This window comes from Scleropages formosus, chromosome 14, assembly GCF_900964775.1.
Source record: "Scleropages formosus chromosome 14, fSclFor1.1, whole genome shotgun sequence".
NCBI classification, from domain to species: Eukaryota; Metazoa; Chordata; class Actinopteri; order Osteoglossiformes; family Osteoglossidae; genus Scleropages; species Scleropages formosus.
In genome coordinates, this window is record NC_041819.1 from 2,416,599 (window position 1) to 2,440,185 (window position 23,587).

The 23,587-nt window shown below is 43.9% G+C and overlaps 1 protein-coding gene across 17 annotated transcripts in view; it reads right to left on the reverse strand.

Moving 5' to 3' along the window:
• Positions 1-1,163: 1,163 nt before the first annotated feature.
• Positions 1,164-23,587, reverse strand: part of mbnl2 (muscleblind-like splicing regulator 2) — a 58,274-nt gene continuing 35,850 nt past the window's right edge. For 5 of the 17 annotated variants that reach the window (XM_018725034.2, XM_018725044.2, XM_018725026.2 and 2 more), the window contains 8 exons: positions 16,769-16,933; positions 15,807-16,007; positions 14,362-14,619; positions 10,693-10,746; positions 10,002-10,155; positions 8,274-8,309; positions 6,970-7,064; positions 3,100-3,188 (listed from right to left, as the gene is read on the reverse strand). In XM_018725034.2, coding sequence (XP_018580550.2) covers positions 3,174-3,188; positions 6,970-7,064; positions 8,274-8,309; positions 10,002-10,155; positions 10,693-10,746; positions 14,362-14,619; positions 15,807-16,007; positions 16,769-16,933 — 978 coding nt within the window. In that variant the 3' untranslated portion in view covers positions 3,100-3,173. Of the gene's footprint in view, positions 3,189-6,969; positions 7,065-8,273; positions 8,310-10,001; positions 10,156-10,692; positions 10,747-14,361; positions 14,620-15,806; positions 16,008-16,768; positions 16,934-23,587 lie in introns of all 17 variants that reach the window. The other 12 variants (XM_029257949.1, XM_018725065.2, XM_018725102.2 and 9 more) reach the window with 7 other exon arrangements.

The following is a 23,587-nucleotide window of genomic DNA, read 5'->3' on the forward strand; positions in this document are numbered from 1 at the left end:
ACTTAGGCGATGACTGGCAAAATCTTGTCTGCTGTGGCAAATGCAGGTTTCTTTGTACTAGTAACATTCAACACACATTTGTAAAGGAATAAACATTCATTTTACTGTGGTTTTCTTTTTCTAGAACGATGTTGACCCAGGATGAATTCACTGATAGTAACAGGTAGTGAATGATAACAATTTTTAACAAAATCACCATGTCAACTTTGCCATACCCTACACAATATGCAATAATTATATAATTACTGAAATATAGTGCAAACCTAAACTCTGGTAAAACCATCAAGCATTCATTTTTTTTTTTTTTTACACTGGTATTTATGTCACCAGGAGTTCCTTATCCGTTTACTACAACAGGAGCAGTGAAAGTTTCACTGCTTGACTATATTGTAGGTGGGACAGAATATTTACTAAGATATACTTTTGTACTAAATCTCATTGGTACAATCTTAATTTACCTTCTTAAATGGAAAAGAAATATACATTGATAAAGAGATTAAATGCTAATCAAATTATTACTGTATATAATCTTGACATAAAATAGGAAACGTTCCATTATCTGTTATACAATCTAGTGTGGTACAGTGTTCTAGGAAAAAGTAAACTTAACAATAACATCATTTACAAAAATACAGGACTTTAGTCATTGCAACTATAAGTTGCCACAGCAACGAACTTAATATTGTTATGAAATACTACCATACTACAGTGAAAAGTACATATTTTTCATTTTCCTTGATTTTTTTGGTAAAATGTTACCTATACAATAAACATTTTTTTTAATATAATACAAGCAATTCTAAAGCCTTGCTCATACTGCAATGCGCTGTCCTGCGTTGGTGACAAGGCAGTGACAAGAAAAACATTGTGGAGACGTGCCACCGGCAGCTCACACATGCCATCTCTTGTTACAGACCGACTTCTCATTGGCTGATCTGACAGGACTGGCCTTCTGAAGAACCACCAGCAGAACAAAGCACATCTTAATAAATTACATTCATTTTAAAATATAATAGGTTACAACATCATTCTATTACTAATATTTAACAAAAAAAATCATGACAAAATATATTTAATCACTTTCCACATCAAAAATTACATTAAAACTGTAACTTTTGTGAAGAAAACAAAAATCTTACTAAATGAAAAAGATAAAAAATAGAAGGATAGTGCCTTATTCATGCTGAACTAAGGGAGTCTCACCGTGGATTGTCTGTGTTAATTAAGCACCATGAAAATATATCATGATTCTCATAGGATCTTCTACATATACACACACTCCGAGAAAAGAAAACAGGGAATATAAAGGCTGTATGCAGTTATTAGTCTTAAACAGCACTGAATGTGATGTAAAATTAAAATACACTTCCAAAGATTTACAAAATATATTAGGTGATAATATGGTAGTTGAACTACACAATGTAATTACATGTGAGACTATGCCAGATCATTCAAACAGACTTATTTGTGATACGCTGAAATGAAGTGTCTCGATGGTCAATACACAAATAGGCTACGTTCATTCTGAATACATTGCAATGACAGTTTAAACCTTAACAGACAAAATGTGTTACAAACATTGAATGCATAACTATACATTTCCTGCACTCGCACTCATTATCAGTCATTTATGCAATGTAAACTACTTCCAAGCACACGTTACATCTTGAAGGAACGTGGAACATTCGGCCCAAGTTGCCTTGATTCGTTTCTTATTGAAAGCTGTAAGTAGTACTGTTGTCTTGGTAGTGAACTCGAAGGTCAACCAGTGTACCTTAACACTGAGAAACTGAAAAAAGTGTGACGTGTGCTGTACACTGTTCCTTTTATTCAACCTTACGATATTTGGGACAATCCTTTGCGCTCACTTCCACACATTCTTGGGAAATCGTCTTCTCGACATGCTTGTTATGTGAAATGTTTTAGGCACTTCTACGCTTTTTGTCAAACGAAGCGGGATTATCAAAGGGAGCACAGCAGTGACTCTAGAGTCGTCGACACCTCGGACCCAACGGCCCCGGACGTGAGTGTTCGGTAAGACTCGTGCAACGCACCTCTGGTTGAGTCAGGCCTTTAGTTTACATCGCTGGCCTCCCCTCCGTGGCGTCCCACCCACCCTTGACCATGACCGGGCCCTTCTGCAGGGCGGCTGCACCGGCGACTGCTCGCCACACACTGGTGCCTCAAGTCTGCTGGTTCACGGCGTTTCGAATCCGGCCTTCCTGCAGACATTGATGGCGGTGCTCTGGGCCTGGCAAGGCCCTTGGCACTGTACTGGAGGCAATCTGCTGCCGGATGGCTGCTGGCTAAAATACCATTGCCTCCTCTAAAGCTAAACAAAAATGAGCAGTTCTATAAATAAATATACACAAATACATGTTTTTGGCTCATGTATTTGCTCTTCTAGAGCTGGGACATAGGCCAAAATAGTGATTTGTTCCTTCGTCACAATGCTCGTGTCTGGCAGTGCGCCTTCCAGTGGCTGCCAGCTGTAGCGCAGCACCGCCGAGCAGGCGTACCCCAAGACACCTTCTGTCTCACGGGAGCGACGGGGAGTCAGGAGGGGGAGCGTTGACACTGATGAAGCAGCCAACCGCCAGACACATACCAGAATATCTATGACATTCGAGTTTTGAAGCAACTGGTTTTTAAAAAGTAAGCAATCCTCTGAGCTTGACTCACGCCAAGTGCAATGAACAAAGGTCTGGGACATCTCCACCAGGGGCCGTTCTTTCGTTCTTCTCCCGTTTCAAACAATCCGGTGCTTAACAGCAAGCGCTTTTTCTTTTCCGACAGTGCAAATCAGGTGTTTTTCAGGGGTGAACTTTGTGCAGAGTTTTAAAAATCATATCCAGAAGGAAAAGTAACCCATATCGTACTTACAGAACATCTGCAAACAATCACTTAAATGAAATTTCATCTATTTAGTGTATGTACATCTTTTTTTTTGATTGTGTCATTTACATGTCAATATTTTTCCTAGCAATACATATACATATTTTTGTATATATTACAACAGCACTCAATGTTATAGTTAATGATTCATCCTTAATTGTTATACTCTTAGCATGCAGTTTGCTGAAGTTCTAATGGAGATGGAACGTAGTATTTACAGAAGAGCTGTTTTGGGCTTCTTACTGCAGCATCCGGATACTCCACTCCTTTCCTGTTGGTTACTTCAGGATGATCTGCATCAGAAAAGCACACACCGAGGACCAAGTTAGTCAGCATCGACACTTCCGACCCATCGATATCCTGTGTTCTGTTGCCGAGGCGACCGGTATCCGTGATGGTCAATGCAATGCAGTAACTGAGGTGCTCTGGCATGTGACTCAACTGAAAACTTGCGATGGCAAACTTTAGAGGTGACTAGTCCTCTGATGTACACCCGGCAGCTGCATAAAACAAGCTGGAAAGATATGATCGGCTCCATGTGGGGAAACAGCGCTTTTATTGCTCACTCGCGGCGAGTGAACGCGAAGGGAAAAACAAAATGTAACACCGGTCAAAGAGCAGCTTCTTTCTGTGAGGCTGAATTCATAGCAGACAGGCACAGGAGTTGAGGACAGAAATGGGTTCGAGGGTTGTGGACTGCACGAGCTCAGAGTGCGCTACAGAACACTTATGGACACTGAGAAAAGGCGAACGGGGCATCGGCAAGCACGGACACAGAGCTCTGGTGGAAAGAGCGTGCAAAGGTACATGAAAAGGCAAAAAGTGTTCTCGTAGTGCAGTGCAAAGAGCAAGAAGCAAGCATTAATGCCCAGTAATGCACTGCAGAGTGACACCGTCAACTGGCATTAACACAAGGGCCCACTGTTCACACAGAGTTCCCGGCACTGGTCCAAACTGCTCGAGAGGAATTTGTTACAACACCCAGGTTTGGCATGAGAAAGGTGGGAGCAGCAATGACCTTTTACATACAGACATGTCAAAATTACTGAGAAGATTCAAGTATTCAAGCCCTACATGGCACTGTGTGAGGGTTAAGGGATGGTTTTAAACGTAGCAGCGTGATACCAGGTGGCTACCAATCTGCCTCGTGGTTAAACGTACACCCGGCGCATATTTTGGTCCGTTAAGGCGACCAAAGGCCGGGTGACTTGTGCCGAGCTGCAGATTACGGGGCAAGGCTCGGTGTGATCCAAAGCAACGTGGATCATCTGCTTCCTGCTTGAAGACAAACGAGAAGTGATCGCCGCTGAAATTCTTTTTTCAGGTTTTGTGAAAGTGGAACAAAAAACACATCCGATTAACTTTCCACAGACCTTAGCGTCTGTTTCTGATCAGTCCGGTGGCCCTGAAGAGACTGAACTACGCAATGCTAAGGCTACTTTCCACGGTGGGTACAACAGGTGGAGCAACTGATGCTGAAAAGGCGGCAGATCATGCAGAGGACAACTCCGCGGTGAACAGGGGCTCTTTGGTAGAGTATTTGACGTCGCTGTATGCTATGGGCACGCTGATCTTATGCAGCTGTGCAATCAGGAGGAACTCTCCTGAAGGAAGTCCTGTCTGAGAGCTCCTACTGTGAGGAGGGGATTTGAACCCGGCACCTCCGAGTGCGAGACGATGGCTCTGCCTGCTGGCTCATTTGTATCTGTTTAAGATAAAACTAAGGATTAAACACAACTTCAGTTATCCACATATGGGCTAGCTTGCCCAGATCATGCCAGTTTGGAGACGAAAATGAACAATCTTGTAAAGGACAATACTGCTATAAACAAATGTACACTGTAACTGAACTGAGGGCAACATGGGGAGGTTTTTACATTGCAACCATTGACTGGATGCCTCACTTCGTTTCTCTATTTGTAGGTTTATTGTGCTATTTAGGCTATTTGCAACATTTATTCTATGCTCTGTGCCTCTGATGTGTATTTCACACAGAGATGCAGTAACCCCGAGGTTGAGAACCTGCAAAAACTCAGGAACACCTAGCGCGTGAGCTGCAGCACCAGGGGAAGGGACAATACAACATAAAGCACCCTCTCTTTCTATATGAGCCGTACAAAAGGGTTTGATGTACAGCTGACTGAGCGCAAACAGAGGCTCCTGTTAGCAAAGCGTAAAAAAAAAAAAAAAAAAAAAAAAAACAACGCGACCAAACCGACGTGTCATACCCGGCAGGCCCACAAACACAAGAGGAGCAGCCAGGAAATCTGCAAGGAACACGGCATCTTACTGGGCGCAGCTCATTCAATGTGCCGAAGTGAAAAACGAAAACGAAACTCCCCCAGACTGTAATCGCATGGCTCCGACTGCTTTAAGAGAGATACAACACTAAACATTACACCGCAAAGACACAAGAGGCCACGGGCTCACGACGGCTCCTGGGTGACAGGCTTCAAAGAAAAATCACACAACCCTGCAGTGCCATCACATCGATGCTCGAAATCTGTCACAGATAACATTCTCTGCTCTTAAAGGGAAACACTGACCCTTACGGTACATTGACATGTGAACGAAAGGAGTATTGTTTTGTGTTTCATTATAGTGCCACCATTACCTCTTACAGCACAGCATCACAGTGTAGCTTTTATTTTTACTTGTTGGAAGTAATTCTGCATCCAAAACGAGTTTGCTGTTAAGTTCTATCTTAAGTATATAGTTTTGAAGTTTACAAAAGTTCTCACCAGACCAATCTGCACAACTTACAGTTTCAGGCTTGGATTTTTTCCCCATTTTGTTTTGTGAAACAACATTTATGGCTCTGACAAAGTTGGGAGCTGACTGCTCACATGACAACATTGTGACACCTCAATCTGCTGATCGGTTACCTCACGTTTATTTATACTGAGCCCCACATGGCCAATAGAGCTGACCTGACCCCTTGGGAACAAGCTGGAGAAGGACTCTAAACGGGCTAAACCACACGGTCCCCGGTGAAAGCGAAATCGCGGCCTGTTGGTTGTACAGCAAGTCGCAAAATGCTTACACTGTGCAGCAAGGGTGCTTTACCAGAGACACCCTGTGCCGCACACACTCTCTAGCATGCTACCTTTGTCCTCCATCCAGGTGTGAAGCCCACAACTGAACAGTGACGGGCTCAGGTTAGGGAAATGAATCGTAAATCAGGACACATGTCACATTTCGAACTGCCTCACTCGTCCGTTCCCAAGGTGAACAAAGGGGTGAGCAGGGCCACATACAGAAATCTATGAATCAGATGGCTGAAAACATCAAAGCCGTATCACGGACAAGGTTGTGGGAGTCGATTCCAGTCCGTTACTGCATAAAGACATCTGCAGAGAAGTGTCTTTGTGGAATGTCTTTGAGCCATGGTGACAGAAAACAGCTTGCGACTCTCCTGTCCTGATCAGCCCCTAGCCCTGCTGTGAAAGAGGCCCCCCACCCCCTACACCGCATCTATCTTCAGCATCGCATGCCAATTTTAGCTCCTTCCGGCCTCTGGTGGCACTAATAACTGTTCTTACAGGGATCCTATTGACAGTTCCTTCAGAAAGACCCCCTCCCTGGCAGGAGGAGAGCAGTGCTCCCGTGCGACAAGGGCTGCGTGGCGTGACGCCCCCCCCCCCCACCTTGAGCTTACAGAGCAGTACAGAGAAACCTGACACCACTCGTGTGTGTGCTTTATTTCAGAAAGGACAGACATTCTCCCAATGCGGATGAACAGGGACACTTGACATCAAATAAAAGTAAAAACATGCAAAATAAATAAGGAAATAATGCAACACAACACAACTACTCTTGCAAATGTGAGAACTCTAAATAAGTTCTTGTACATGTCTGTTGCAAGGGCAAATATCTCATTTTTAGCCACAGCCCAGTAATAATTACACCCAACAGTGAAATAAGGACACTTATTAATACAGTAATTACATAGTAATAAAAACAAACACCTGATGTAAATACAGATGGCAGCTAAGAAAGTTGACTTTTTTTTTTTTGGCAAGAACTTATTTAGAACTCAGGGATTTATGAAAGAAAGCTTTAAAAGGAGCAAACCTGATTGGCTGGTGCTGTTGCTGCGTAGGGGACACTTGTGGCAGGAGTTGTTGCTGCAGAGACAGTAGCAGGCGTAGCACTGTACATCATGGGTACTTTTTCAGGAAGGGAACCATGGAAGCAATGAACAGGTAGGTGGAGCATTATGGTAACCATGGCAACAAGTTTTGATTTTTTTTTTGTTGTTGTTTTTGCACGGTGAATATTACACAGCAGCAAGCCATCGTTAGGTTAGACCAGCAGATGGCGTGCGATCACAATGCAAAGCAAGGAAGCATGGTGGGGTGAAAAATAAAAAAAGAGGAAGAAAGCTGATTACAATCACAGTTAAGGAAATTTAACAGGACAATCAGTAATTCCCAGAGACACTTTGGTTGCAGAAAGCTGAACCATTGAACCACAAGGGTCAATTTACGACATGCCTCATGCAACCTCTTTATAATGACGACCGTAACGATGATAATAAATTTTTAAAAAATTTGAACCCCAAACCCATAACAACTGTACAGAGACCAACGTGAATGGATAATGTCAAAAGTAAGGAGGAAATAATTTGAGAAGATTATTCATCTGGGAAACTGATCAAATTTCCTGGTCCACAGAGCACAACGAGAAACAAATTAGCTAATAATAAAAACCCGATTGCCTGTAATTTTAGTTTGGCTATTTAATATTTTCATGTAGTTGTCTTCCTGCGTTAAGATTCGGACTATGAAAAAGAATGGGAATGTCTTCGGAATAAGCATGAAGTAATAATACTGATAAGTCACATTATGTAAACAAGATTATGTATATTTTGGCCTTGTCAAGAATGGTAAAAACGTACAAAAATAAGAACAATAAAAAAAAAAAATCCCACACAGAAGAAAAGGCTGATCATTACAAAACATTTTCTCTTACAGGTGATTTAAAATTCACTCTGCACACTGACAGTATCCACGCCATTCTGCTTCACTCCCCCTGTTTTTTTTTTTTTAAACAACATTGATTGAACAGCTTATCTCACAAGTTTCTGGATTTGGGTCATTTCGACAAAAAACATGCCACTTGTAGGAGGAAAGCAGTGTCCAGGCTAAAGTCACGGACAGACTGGAAGACCTCCACGCAGTTTGCGACTCATTGAGACGTGTGTGAACATCAACACCGCATGCATAAAGGCATCAATCTGTCCAGAGCAGAGGTGTGTCGACACAGCTGTGCAGTGCATGGTGAGTGTGTCTTTTTAAATCAGCTGTAAGAGGGTTTTCAGTCAAACCAGTAGCTTTCCTCTTTTAAGTGATATCAGAAAAAAGGGAGAAACCTACCAATGCTGGTAGCAGGAGTCATGCACAAGACCGACCCTGTCCAATCATGCAGTGGAAAGTGGACAGAGGTTAATAGAGGGGGAAAAAACAGGTTAGAGAGAGAGATCGTCTGCAGCATGCCTTACAGAGTCATAATCAGCCGCTACTGTGCATATCCGTGGCCATTTACTGTACATTTTGCTAGAGTTGGACACATTTAAGAGCCAGAAAGACAAGCTGACAGTTTGACATAAGACAGCTCAGAGGGAGTTGGAGGGGGCGGGATAGGGAAGGGTTAACAAGGGGTGCGTAGGAGTGCAATGATCTCGAGAGAGGAGTTGGTGATCACTCTGATTAGTGATGCGGATGCATGCGGTGTGATGGCACCCCTGCTGGCCGACGCAGATGGGCACTGGAACGGCACCGGGTTACACAGCGACTGGATCGGTCTGCTAACAGGGTTACAGGCAGAAGCGAGGTGGAGGCTGTTATGGGAAATTAGATTGCAGGGCGGGACGTGGAGTCGAAAGGAAGCGCTTAGTTGTAGGAATAATGCATTACATCAATATGCACGAAACAATGGAAAGACAGCCAGGGTAATAAACTTTGCGTGACCCTTCCATATTTGACTTTTTGGAGTTGGGTAGCAGTTCCTTACAAACAGCAAGGATGGGTAATATGCTAATTTTAGGGGTACACTACAACACTATTGTTACGGGGAGCTTATAGTTTTAACAGCATATTTCTGATAACACATAATATAACTGTTTGCTGGTATAATTTCACAATTAGTTTACAATTTTTTACCTTTCAGTGTTAGAAAGCCTTTTACAGCTATGGATTGAAAACCATTCCGTAGTAGCAGCAAACTAATTTATGATCAATTATGTAAAACAAAAGTTTCACGATAAAGGCAGTAGTCACAGGTTTAAAAAATATTTTTGGCTGACACAACTTACGAAAAAACAAAGACTGCACATAAAACATAGGGGCACATCTTTGGTGTCACACTGTTGATTTAAAGGCTAATAATGTGTCCATACACAGCTACAACGGACAGATGTTTCCCATCATTTGTCCTTCTGTAATGGATCTAAACCCTGCGTTCTTTTCAAGTTGCCTGGCTGTCACACCACGTGGCACATAGAGCCTTTGAACGAGAAGAGACACAGGTCAAGGACACATGTTAGGGAAACAAATCAGTAAGAAAAGTAAAAACAAAGGTTGAGGATGCAGGTGAGGTACTGTCAGGGGACACAGATCAGAGACTATAGGGACAAAGGTCAGAGATTGGAGACTTAGCTCAAGGACGTAAGTCAGAGACAAAGGTCAAGGACACAAGTCAGGGACACAGGTCAGAGGCCATTTGGGACAAATGTCATGGGCATAGGTACAGGCTAAGGACAAAGGTTGGTTACACCAGTCAGGGGACACAGATCAGAAAAACAGGTCATGGACAAGGGTCAAAGACAAACATCAGGGACACAGGTCACAGACACAGGTAAGGCTCTAGCATCTACTTGGTGCTTGTCATCAACAATCTTTGCCACGGTTAAAGCTCTCCATCCTCAGGCTTCTCTTACTTGAAAAAGACAAGTACAGTGAGTGGCCAGAAGGGTCAAGCTGTGAAAACACCTACCGATGACACATACAGGATAGAGCACAGAAGGGTGGGCTAACCCTCTGACATGGCTGGGGCGACTGGGAGGATTGGGGGGCCTGTGGGGGCTGGGCACAGGCCAATCGTACCTGTGGGAAAGAAGGTGGCGGGTTGCTGGAGCTGTGTGCTGGCCAGGGCCTGTTGGTAGTGCAAAACGCTGGGGTTGAAGAGTGCGCTGGCGCCATTGCTCTTCTCCAGGGCAGGCCTCTTTGGTAGGGGCTGCAGGACACCGTGCGGGAAGGCCTGGAGAACAGGCGGGGAGACAAGAGCGTTCACGCCAGCGGTCTGTGCAACTACTCGATACACAGTGCAATTCAGTACAAGCTCCGCTATGCTCTACAGGTGCCATCAGGCCTTCTGCATGAGTATATTAATTATGGAAACTTCACAATGATGTACTCCATGTTAAAATAATCACACAGACAATGGAAAAACTGCACAACAATACAGTAAATGACATACATTGAGGCGTTTCGTTACATGGGATTACACGATTAAAACACACATCATCTGTATATAATGTATACATATATACTATATAAACAGTACATTATTAAAGAAGTTATATTTTTACTCTTAATAATGCAATACAAAAAATTCTAGCTGAAGCATTCTCTTAACTTGGAAAATTTCTAATCAGCAATGGTCAGTGACTGATTCTACACACAAATACTGGATGAGTCCTACTGATTTTTAAAACAAAAGCCAAATCAAATTCTGTGAGTTGCTACAGTACATTGAAAAGCTACATGCAAAGCAAAAGGTGAAAGGTCAAAGTACCAGATCTACAGTTGCCTCGAGGGGTCGCTTCATTGCTTTGGCAGTCGACTGAGTCTTTAAATAGCAGGCAGCGAGCACATGATGGCAGTGGGCCAATGGGATTCAAGCGTATTAACATACAGGTAACAGCAAGCAGAGGTGCATCATGGGGACAGCATTGCATTGTGGATAGGTGAGAAGGAAAAAAAAAACAAAATAATCTGAATGCAGTATACCACATACAAAACAATAGGCATGCACATAAACAAAAAAACTGTTTTAAAGAAATATATAGCTAAGTTCTGAATTAGTACGGAAGCAAAAAGCAACTACTACACTTAAGTTAAAAGCGTAGGAAATGTCAAAGATTCATCATACAAAAGGTATCGGGACAGCAGTAATACACTAGCTGCTCTTCTAAACGATCAAACACATCTCTTGCAATAAAGTAGCTACCTTCCGTATCTTTATTGAGTTACACACATTTATTCTACACGGAGTACAACACATCTATTATGAGACTGTATCAATAAATACACACATGTACTCATTTTAGGCTTCCAAGGACTAGACAATAGAACGAGCTGTGATTCCAAAACATTGGAGGTGATGCCCAGCACATTTATTTGGTGTTGGAAGTATCTGACTGGTCTTTGCCATGTACTAAAGGTTTTACATGCATCAAAGTGGAGCACTACAACAGCTAAAGACATTACATTATATCATACCGGAAACATCAAGATCATTTTGTGAAAAGGGCTTCGGTACACTGAAAGACACTGGGCGTCCTATAGGATGTCTATCAGTTTAATGAGAAAGTGCGTGTATTCGATGGAAAATAGTTTGGCATTCTCATCTTTACGCTCAACGCAGGGCAATTCCGAGTAAATGAGTCACGTTTCATTAGCTCTGTGACGCCTTTGTGTGAGGACTGGAGTCCTTCAGGAGAAATGTGTCGTCTTGCCCATTTGCAGAGCTCTTTCCTGCGACTCTGCTGGGATCGGATCTGGCGCAGGGTTGCATTTCAAAGCTCCTGCGCCTCCGCTGATCCGAGGCAGCAGACTGAGCGATGTGACCGCTCTCGCTTTGTGGCCAGTGGGTAACGTTTCAAAGAAAGGAACAGATCAAATAAACCATCTCCGATCGCACTGACAAATGAATGTGGAGCCCTGTTTATTTGTCACTGGTTTTGATGCTCCTGCTTACAGTCTGATTCCTTCTACATTCACTGGAATTTTGCTTGTTGGGATGCTTTTTGAGGTCTGCAGAAGAGGAACAACAATCTTACTCATCCGAGAAGAAAATATATGCCTTATTCTGCCAGCTCATACCATAGTGACTCAAACTGTGTTTAACAGAAGTTCTACTGTCAGAAAATCTTCTATATATACATATAAAGAGGACTTCAGGTAATGGTAGAAAAGGCGTGGTGTAGGACTTGTGTAAACAGTATTACTTCGTTTGGACATCTCTGTATGCTGAATGCTGAGGTGAATGAAAGCAAAATAAAAGCAATATCAGTGATGCAAAAGAGCTGTTGTCAATGCTGAATTACCGTTGCCTAACAAACAGAAATGTACACGCAAACAAAAAATTGTGCCACAGACATCTGTGAAGTGCGAGGCCATGCAAAAGCATCTGTTTGACAAAAAAGAAAGAATGGAGCAAACACTGACAGCTGGAGACTGCATGGCAGCCAAGAGATGCTGGTGGGTCAGGACGGAGAAGGTGCGCTTTGTTTCTGGGGGAAAGTGGGCGCTTGGGGCTTGCGCGATGCCGCAGGAGGCAAGGAACACAGCAGGCAGCCAGCGAGGGATTGCGGTGAGAGACACATGTGGACAGACGCTACAGGAGTGAGAGCGGAGCAGAGTCTGGCTGACATCTCACGGAAGAGAAGCAGAAGTTCAGAATGGCCCTCAGAGCAGGACCTACGCTGCTACGCTACTTCCCATCGATGGCCATGCGTCAAGTGTCCGCAGGACTTTACCCAAATCCCAAACTGAAACCTGGGAATTCATCAACGTCTGATTACAAGGAGAGCGTCCTGTTCGGGGTAGCTAATAAAGACAAATTTCAATATAATTCACAGAGTAACAACAGGGCACGGAACACAGAAGAATTTATACTGTATAAACTGTATTCGCTAAGGAGGGAAAAACAAAAAAAGCTCCCCTGGAAAAAAGGGATTCATTGATATGTGTTATGCCCAATTTATTCATGGCCAGTGTAATGATTTATTGACAAGCTATCACTTTCTATTCAGTGTACACATGTCAACAGTGCTGGTTTCCAGCTGCCTGATGCCACCATGAGTGATGTTTGGACACGACGTCCTTGAGGACGACCTCACAGGTCTACCGTTCTCAGGTAAACAGCACCGGTGATACCGCGGTGCATGACAGGCCTGTGAACGGGCACATCTGCTGTCTGATAACAACGAAACGTTTAAAAGTTCTTGGGAAATTATACGAGTGCCCTTGAGTACACTCTTTACCTCAATATTGCCATGGTGCGTGGGGGCAGAGGGTAGGGGCAGCGAAAGGAAGCGATGATGAGAGCCAATGAGGACTAAGGCCCAACATGCTCAGGCCATGCAGTTTAGGTGAATTTGCCAAGGTGACCCTACAAATTCCTCAGGTACTGATCTAACTCATGCTAGTTTGGATAAATAAAAATAAAAACAGCACAGGAACAAGCTCCAGTTGAATCAAAGCTCTGCACTTAGTACCGTTTTAAAATAACACTTGCTTTCCAGTTTCAACCAATAACACTATAATAAGTGATTATGTTTAACAATTAAGGCCACTTCAAAGAGCAAGAGCACTTACAGAAGCAGAAACACCTTCACAATGAGTGTTACAGAATTCAATGGACTGCTCTGTGCCTGCAGTTTAATCAACATTTCTATTTATACAGGATTCTAAACCATTACTTTGAATTAGTAAATCCCCTTTCTTAGAAAATATATTTTAAGCCTAAACATTTCTAATTTACCGTGTTCATTGTGTGTTGCCTGCGTGTGCATTGTCATAAACATTAATTATACCATTTTATTAAACTGAAACAGTGCTCCACATGTCATGTGATAATGAGACAGCAAACCGAAAACATACATTCTCGGCAAAATTTACACTGAACTATCATTATCTTTTCAATCTGTATGAACACAATATGTGCATATATGATTAAAAAAAGCATATAGCACTATAAATATGATTTACATTTCTAATTACCATCCAAGTTTTATGAGAAAAAGAGGCAAGTAATGGCTGCCACAACCAAACTATTTTCCACGAACATCATCTGTATTTCTTTGCACATCTTCAGTTTACATACACAGGCTTTATGTGTCACTTGCTCACATCTCAGTGAAAATGACTTTGTTATTGTCAAAACTGGTGGGTATCTGTTGGAGAAATATCCCACAGCAATACTCAGCAGAACTACTGTCCAGTCCCAGGGTTTGCAAATTGAACCCTTGAGGCAGGGGGGCAAATAATAGCTTCCATCAACCAATTAGCGGCAGAGCTGGAACAAAACCCAGCGTACCCTGTGGCCCTCGAGGGCGAGATCTGCTCCCCTCGCTTTGACCTGTATTGAGTGTATGGTGGAGGGTGTTTGCTATTCCGTCAGCCTGCATGAGGAGTGTGTGCAAGACTGGCAGGGACAAGGCTGGCGATGGGCTCTCACCATGGCGGCAGCGGCGGCGGCCTGCGCAGCCACGGCATTCTGGCTGGCCTGGTGCTGGGCGGCCTTGATCTTGGCCTGCAGGTGCGCTGGTGGGTGGAAGTACTTGCACTTCTCCCGTGAGCAGCGGCTCTTGATGTAGTCCATGCAGACGGTGACTGTGTTGTCGCTCGTGTCGATCATGGGGCTGTCGCTGGGGTGTGCAAATCGGCAGTCCGTCTCTCCCCGTGCACAGTTGCCCCGCTGGAACTCCCGACACACCTACACGAGTACCGCACGCACACGCACGCACATGTGGGGACGTGTGCGTGGACACCGAGACACACACACCCAAGCAGTAACATGTACACATACACACATCCAGACACAGACAGGAAAACAATGCATAGACACACAAAAAAATGACAGACACAAAAAAACAAACACCAATATGCAAGTCATTGTAGATCAATATCATGACTTTGATTTGTTCTTTTAAAATCATGTTATGGGTCATAATACAGAGCTATTACACAAGCTGCAGCATGAATGACATTTGGATGACATTTAACATCACTTTTCTCGGCTAAATAAACATTAATAGAGATTGCAGATACAGTAACAGAAACGAGTGTATCCTATTCTACTTGTTAGTAATAATAATTTCTTGGGAAATTAAAACAATGTCTCCCAGAAGAGGTGTTTCTTTTTACACATTCATGCTACTTTGAACAATATTTCCAACTACCTGAACAGGACCATTCTGAAATCCTTGCTGCGGTACAGAATGTGTAGACGCTAAAGCGTCATGCTGGAATGCACTTTACATAGGTAAAAAAGAGCGTAACTACACTCTCCTACTGTATTACTTAAAAATCCTAATGGGCTGTCCCCGAATGTATTGATTGCTTATCGATTGTTCCACTTAGTGAGGGATAGGAAAGCCTTTCAGGAACCAGAGCACATGCAAAGCCCTTGTCATTTCTGCAACATGATCACCAATAACAACCCTTGACACTGAGTGCTCCAGAAACATCAGCTGTCAATGAACCACTCTGGTTCTCGATTACTAAGCAGCAAAAAAATACAACACAAAGGTAAGAGAAGAATCAACATCAAACTGTAATTTTTCTCTGGAACACTAAATATAAGTAATCATTATTTCTGAAAACAGATAAAGTAAGAGTCTTATAAACATGCTGTATAATAAAAACTATTCATACAGTTTGTACACAGTTGGCTGCAACATATATACTGTATATATGATTTAATTTAAATTAGATAGAAGTGCATGTAAACATCCTGTGACTATGAATTTGAGTAAATATTAAATAAATAATTTTCCACAGCACAATTAATTCAGCTAAAAGAAGATTACAGTCATGTGTCGGGACACGTCCCAAAGTAGAATGTGATCAGCAAGCTGTCCATTACAGTGTGTGTCCAGCAGCAACAGGTGGTGTGTGTACCTCGAGTTTGTCAGCCCTCAGCAGCTTCTGTGTGGAGGAGGAGCCCTGCACCGTGACGGGTGGGCTTCCGGGGACGATCACTGGGGTGGTGGGCAGCATCTCCGTTGGAACAAGGCCCATTCCGTGGGTCATAGGGGTCAGGTACGGGGTATAGCTAATGCCTGGGCTTGTTCCTAGACCTTGGGTTACAGGAAATGTGGGCTGTGGAGGAGAGATGGGCAAGGACTGTTAACACATCCATAAATATAATTATAAAACAGTGCTGTAAGTGCTGCATGACTGTTTAGTGTGTTAAAAATGTGTTAGCTGGATCGAGTGCTGCAAGATCTAGGAGACCGGGGGTGTCTCACAGGGCTTTACCCAGGTAAAGGAGAACAAGTCTGTGATAGAGGTAGAAGCCAGTCAGCCAGTAGCCCTATAACAAACCAGCACTAACTAATTCATTCCATGGATTTGATTGTTTGGCCTTCCAAGGCTACCTTTGCTGCCCCCTAGGACAACAGGAGGGCTCATCAATATTCAACAGGAGATACATAATAGCTATGGTCCATCATGCCAGTTATGCATTTCAATAGGGTGCTGCCTCTGAAGGCCAGCCAGTCTAGGCTCTGGGAGAGAAGCTGACACATAACTGATGGACTGAGACCCTGGCTCACTGGCCACTGCTCTCCTGTCCTGGCTCTGGATCTCTGCAGCGGGTGTGAGGATGTGAGGTGCGGCCCACAATCCAAGCACACAAAGTAAAATCAGCTGAGCTAAACCAGCTCCGGCAGAGCTCTTCTTTTTTCCCCTCGTGTTCAGATAAACTCTCGCAGAGTTGCGTTAACTGCCAATATTACTGTGAAGCCCTTGTCCAGGATCGTCGGTATGTCCACCGCTCTCTCAGAAAGCAGGGGCCAGGATGGGGCAGTAATCAGTGAGCCTCTGTGTTGCACTGCTGTGTGGGGCACTGGGGTACTTACGACAGGCTGCATGGTCGTGCCTGGCAGCATGAACTGCATCTGCTGTGCCAGCATTGCAGCCGCCGTCTTCTGCTGGATGAGGTTGTTGCGCCCGTTTATTTCTAGCTGGGTCTTTAAGTGTGCTGGTGGGTGAAGGTATTTGCAGTTCTCTCTCGTGCATCGACCCTGCAACAGCAAAAAGGAAGGAAAAAAACCGAAAGAAACTTCAGTGCATATGGAAAGGCTTCAGGTACAATGCTGTTTAATTACTATAGTCAAAATACTAACAAGAAACTGGAAAATAAGAAAGGGGTGTAAAAATTAAATCAAAAACATTGTGGGACATGCAGGGATGTCTACAGCGGATGGCTGGTGTGCGGTGTAAGGAAAAATTATGACAAGAAGCCGGTGGAAAACCGCAGTAGGCTCGTGGGGAAGACAAGCAGGGGGTGGGGGTAGGGGTGGGAGTGGGGGACGGTTTTACGGCAGCTGCAGCACTACGGCAGACATCGCAGTTTCATGCCCTCCAAGGTGGAAAGGGGAGCACGGCCAGGCTTCGCAGCCCTCAGTTCACCTTTACAAACAGGCACAGCGCAAACCAAACGTGGGCATCCATTTCATTCTAATAAAAGGAATCTCAACAGTAAAAAATTGCACCAGTAAGTGTCAAATTCAAGCTCCACCTGGAGAATACTACACCCCAGTTAAAAATGCCACGGTTGTGCAATGCTGCAGTTAATGGAGTCAAAGGAGAGGCGGGGCTCTCAGGTATCCCAATTAGAAAGGACTGATCTCCCAGTAACACAAGTGTGCAAGTCCACTGGACCACACGTTCTCTGGACCCAGCGAGCATGACCTCACATTCGGAAATGCCCTGGAACAACTGCTGACAACATGATAGTTGCATCTGATATGAGCAGCAGCTGGTGAAGTGGTTAAGTAAGTGGACTCGTGACCAGAAGGTTGCAGGTTGAAACCCAAGGAGAGGAACAGCCGTAGCACCTCCGAGAGAGGTACTTAACCCGAATCGCTTCAGTAATCCAGCTGTATAAATGGGACGATTGTCGGTTGTCTTAAGTCGCTTTGGACTCCTCAGTCTCGCAAATGTATTAATAGCAATGATGTCACTTTGTAGGGTGAATTTCAATACAAATTAAATCCAAATTTTTAACACCATGTTATAAACTCTGTCAGAAATAAACCCTTGGCAAGCATTCCTTGAACATTCGAGTCTGTTGTTATATATACTATACATACACCGATCAGCCAAAATATTAAAACAACCTGCTTAATATTGTGTAGGTCACCCTCGTGCTGCCAAAATAGCTCTAACCCGATGAAGCATGGACTCCACAAGACCTTTGAAGGTGTCCTGTGGTATCTGGCACCAAGATGTTAGCAGGAGATCCTTGAAGTCCTGTAAATTGCAAGGTGAGACCTCCATGGATTGGACTTGTTTTTCAAGCACATCCCACAGATGCTCGATCGGATTGAGATCCGGGGAATCTGGAGGCCAAGTCAACACCTTGAGCTCTGTCATGTTCCTCAAAACATTCCTGAACAATTTTCGCAGTGTGGCAGGGCCACTGCCATCAGGGAATACTGTTGCCATGAAGGGGTGTACGTTGTCTGCAACAATCTGTAGGTAAGTGGTACGTGTCAGAGTAACATCCACACAAATGCCAAGGTTTCCCAGTAGAGCACTGGCCAGAGCATCACACTGCCTCTGCCAGCTTGCCTTCTTCCCATAGTGCATCCTGCTGCCATCTCCTCCCCAGACACACACATGAACCCAGCTGTCCACATGACCTAAAAGAAAACGTGACTCATCGGACCAGGCCACCTTCTTCCAGTGCTCCATGGTCCGGTTCTGACTTTCACGTGAAAATTATAGGCGCTTTCGACAGTGGACAGGGGGTCAGCATGGGCACTCTGACCAGTCTGCACTTTGTGTTGACACCTTTCTATCACGGCCAGCATTAAGGTTTTCAGCAATTTGTGCTACAGTAGCTCTTCTGTGGGATCAGACCAGACAGGCTAGCTTTTGCTCCTCACGCCTTGAGCCTTGGGTGCCCATGACCCTGTCGCCGATTCACCGGTTGTCCTTCCTTGGACCACTTTTGGTAGGTACTAACCACCGCATACCGGAAACACCCCACAAGACCTGCCATTTTTGGAGATGCTTTGACCCAGTCGTCTAACCATCACAATTCGGCCCTTGTCAAAGTTGCCCAGATCCTTGCGGTTGCTCATTTTTACTGCTTTCAACACATCAAATTTAAGGACTGACTGTTTGCTTGCTGCCTAATATATCCCACCCCTTGACAGATGTCAGTGTAATGAGCTAATCAATGTTATTCACTTCACCTGTCAGTGGTTTTAATGTTTTGGCTGATTGGTGTATATATAAATATAAATATAAATATATATAAGGTTTAAAGACATACAGTATAGAATGTTTTTCATTTCAAATTAGCTACATCAGCAACTAATAATATAATCGGGGTAATCGAAACCTGAAGCTCATGTTCAGGTTTGTGCATAAAAAAACTGCATCACAAGTTAAAAGGTTTTATATTTCACTTACAGCTGTTATCATGCCACAATATTACTCAGCCGCAACACAAATTTAATATCCCGAAAATGGACACCCTAATGATGCCACATGAACCGAAATAGCGCCAATTTAAATGTTTAACAGGCTATATATAGGTATGGAAGACTTATGAATACACTTTATATTTGTTACATCCATTTGATTGATGATAGCACTAGTTAAGTCACCCGGCAGCAAGTTTACTCTGTACTTCCACAGCCCTCCAGTGAGCCTGGCAATTTGAAAAGGCCAGGAGCCACAATTTACCATAAACACACCTCTCGATGCAGAGTTTTATTATTAGTATTTAGTGATTTAGGAGACTCAGAGTTTAAGCTACAAACAGACCTGGATATTTCAGTGGAGAAAATACTTTATCCAAAGGTTATGGGACCTCTGCTTAAACTCCACCTCCATATTAGCCACTTTACAACATCACGATGGACTTAAAGTCTCTGAAATGCTGCCCAACGTTATCGGCAGTATCAGGGCAGCAACGGAAAGACAGTTCAGGTGTAAGGCTCAAGTGTCACGTCAGCTCAGATCTGCGGGAAGAGAACCGTTTCACCGCTTTAAAGTCGAAGGGTGAAACCGTTTGGTCTACTGTGAGGGATTTTCTCACAATAACGCCTCCGGGCAGCACCGTGGATTAATGGCATTTGGAACCGAAGCGTTGAGCTGGACTTGTTCCACGACATCATTGAGCCTCTTACGAGCTGCGCAGTTAACGAAAATCTTCTCTTGCTGCTTTTAAAGAGGTCCTACAGACAATTTCTGAAGTGTCAGCGTTTGGGTTATTTTAACCCATTTTAATGTTTCATTCTGCAGTGTTGAAGAGTTCTGTTGCTGATTGCCTTAATTGTACTGGCATAATTTGACTGACCGGAATCACTACAGCTCAGCTCCAAGTATTATTTATTACTAAAGCATTTATTCATTCAGCTAATGAATGTCTCCAAAGTGCCTTACTTCACATGTTTACACTAAGCTACATATAATTATTTACTCATTTACACAGCTGAGTAAATTTTACTGCAGCCATTGAGACTAAGTGCCCTGCTCAAAGGTACTACAGCTGGAGGTGGGATTCATACCTGGGTCCTTTGACTGTAAGGTGATGGCTCTAACCACTGACTGACCTAGCTGAGATTCGGGGAGATTCTCTGGAATAAATCAAAGGGGAGGGTGTACGGAGGGGCTGTTGAGGAAGATAAGACATTCTCATGTGAAATTTTATGAGATATGATAAAAAAACAAAATGGCTTTCACAGTAATGGAGTATTAAGCACATCTGTCACATCATTAAGACAGTGCTTGCTGCCCAGCCCTGAAAAATGAAGTGTGCCACTTAAAAGAACATTATGACAATATCAGGTCATTATTAGACACGGAAGAGCCTAGAAATGCCTATGTGAACATCCATTGCTAAAACGGCAATGCAGCTAAAATGGGCAGCACAGTGGCACAGTGAGTAGTGCTGCTGGTGGTGGGTTCAATCTCTGCTTAGTCTGTGTGGAGTTTGCATGTTCTCCCTGTGTCTGTGTGGGTTTCCTCTGGGTGCTCTGGTTTCCTCCCACAGTCCAAAGACATGCTGTTCAGGTTCCCCCATAGTGTGTGAGTGTCACAGAGAGAGTGTGTTCTACTGGTGTATGGATGAGTGACCCATTGTAAGTAGTGTATATAGCAGTGTAAGTCACCTTGGTGAATAAGGTGTGTGGGCTAGTAACATTACGTAGTATCTGTTGTAAGTCGCTTTGGGCAAAAGCGTCTGCTAAGTGAATAAACGTAAATGGACATTAAACTTTGTGTGGAAGACTGCAACTGCAACGAGCCCTTGACACATGGTACCTGCTCCGGTCACAATGTCTAGCTCCAATTACAGTGTCATAACACAGAAATCCTTTTACCATTTACAGTGCTCTGTAGGCGCTAGAGAACAGCCTAGTGAGGCCACACAGGAAGAGCACTGACACACACGAGCAAGGTACGACAAAGGAGTGCTGGTTCGACACCTCTCCTCTACATCCAGTCCCTACGCCGCAGCCAATCGCCGGCTGAGAGAGAAAAATCAATTCGTGAAGAAGCCAATGTGCTTCTGATGCACAATAATGGCTACCCGAGACAGCCAATCACCTCCAGATACAGAATAATCGCCACCGGAAACAGCCAATCACCTCCTGATGTAGAATAGTCATCATCTGAGTCAGCCAGCCAACCGTCTCTTGAGATCTCGACAGAGGACTCAAGAATTAAACAAGAACATAGAAGCTAGTGTGAGAAGGAATATCGCGAGGAAGTTACTGAAAACAGTACAAGGAACTTTGTAGTTGAAAACAGCAGATGTTGTAATGCAGAGAATGACTACAGCAGGGAGGAGTAACAGTTTGAGGAAAGGCTGACAGTGTCGACAGCCTGGTTACTAAGAGTGCAACCTGAACGACTGTGTTTTGTACCATTTGTGCCATGTTTTCTTTATAACCTTAAGAAAAGGCATTTCAAAACATTCTTTGGAAAATTCCTGGTTGAACCTTTTCTCGAAGAGGAAGATTATCGCCAGATGGCTTGATTTACAAACAAAACACTGCATGAAGGAGCCATAGTTAACACATTAATCATGAAGGAAGCCATTTTGTGAAGAACTCTACATTCTGCATTCCTGATCTAAAAAAAACACCTTTTATATCAGTGTGGTAAATTAAAGAGACAGTTTGTTATTTAATCATCTGTGAGCTGGTGGGTGGTAGAGCTGTGGCATGGATGGGGTGGGGATAAAACTGAGGGACAGATCCCCACTGCCCACCCCACACCAACTGAGCATAATGGAGACAAGCTGCTCATTGAGAGAACATCAAGAATGGACATTTATGGCAGCTGGTCCTAGAGAGACTCGAGCACAGTAGACAGGGTATTGGCTTAATTCCCTGTAGTTACCTGATGTGTACTTTTGGTTACGGACATTTCTGGTGCTGGATTCTTCCCTTGTTGAGTTTGTCTTTGGGTTTTGCCTTTACAAGTTTAGTTGCTTATTTGTTTAAAATAAGAGCCTGAACTGGTCTGGGAAAACCTGCTGTCCCTGGTGTTTTTCCAGCCCATGTGGCCACCTCAGGCTTAAAACTGATCCCACACCATTTGCAACTTTCAGGCTTATGCTCTGAGATGCTGAAATTAGATACCAAAAGTACCGCATATATCTTATCCCGATGAAGGATGTGTTGGAAATGTGTAATTTTTGGAAAGATGCCCTATTACTCTATCATTACAAATAACTGCTTGTCCTAAGGCAGGGTCACGGTGGTCCAGAGCCTATTCCAAATGGATAGGTCGCTGTGCTAGGTACAGTACACCCTGGACAAGATACCAGTCCATCACAGGGTAGGTAAAGTACACAGATATAGCATAAATGTCACCGGCCTTTTTGATTGCTGTTGGTGCGCATTCTTCCTCGACACAATCCCACAAACCCAAGGTTAGAAAAGTTCCAAAGACTTCTGTTGATGTAATGCACTCCTAGTATTTTTCGTCTGAGATGTACGTCGCTTTGGAGAAAAGCGTCTGCTAAATGAAACTATGTAAATGTAAGACAAACAACAGGATGCTACAGATTGCCCGGTGGACCACCTACAAACTCTATAATGCACAACACGGGTTATCACTTTGACCCGCCCACACGATTGCGCGAAGCCTGTGTGTTCGGCCGGAGCTCTCTTAGCCGTCACTGACCGAACGGATGAGTAATTAATAACAGGGGCGGGGTGTAGACGGCTCGTGTAAGCTCTTCCACCCCATCGATGCACAGACGTGCAGCGGCTTTCAAACGGCTGACCCGAAAGAGGCTTAAAGGAACAGCTGAGTGGGCAGAAACGGCAGCTCTCTGTATCTATGCTGTAGCACACTTCAACGTACCGCCCACTGACAACAGCCCACGTCGACCTCACAGCTTCCTGTCTGTCACCTGCCACCTTGTCCTTCAATGTACAGACGTGAAACAATGTTAAATATTATTTGAAGCGGGAAGAGTGCTGCGCAGTGGGACAGATAGGGTCGACTCCAGGGAGCCAGCACCTCATGTCTCATTGTCAAATTTCAACAGAAAGAGCATGTTAAAATATTCTACTGCTACTGCAAGAACAGATTCTGTGACCTTTTTTTCCACAGCTAACCCCCCCACCCCACCCAAAATTCAATTCAAAGTGCAGCTGAATTAATGACAGCTAATGTGCTCCAGATACTCTAATTAAATCCTG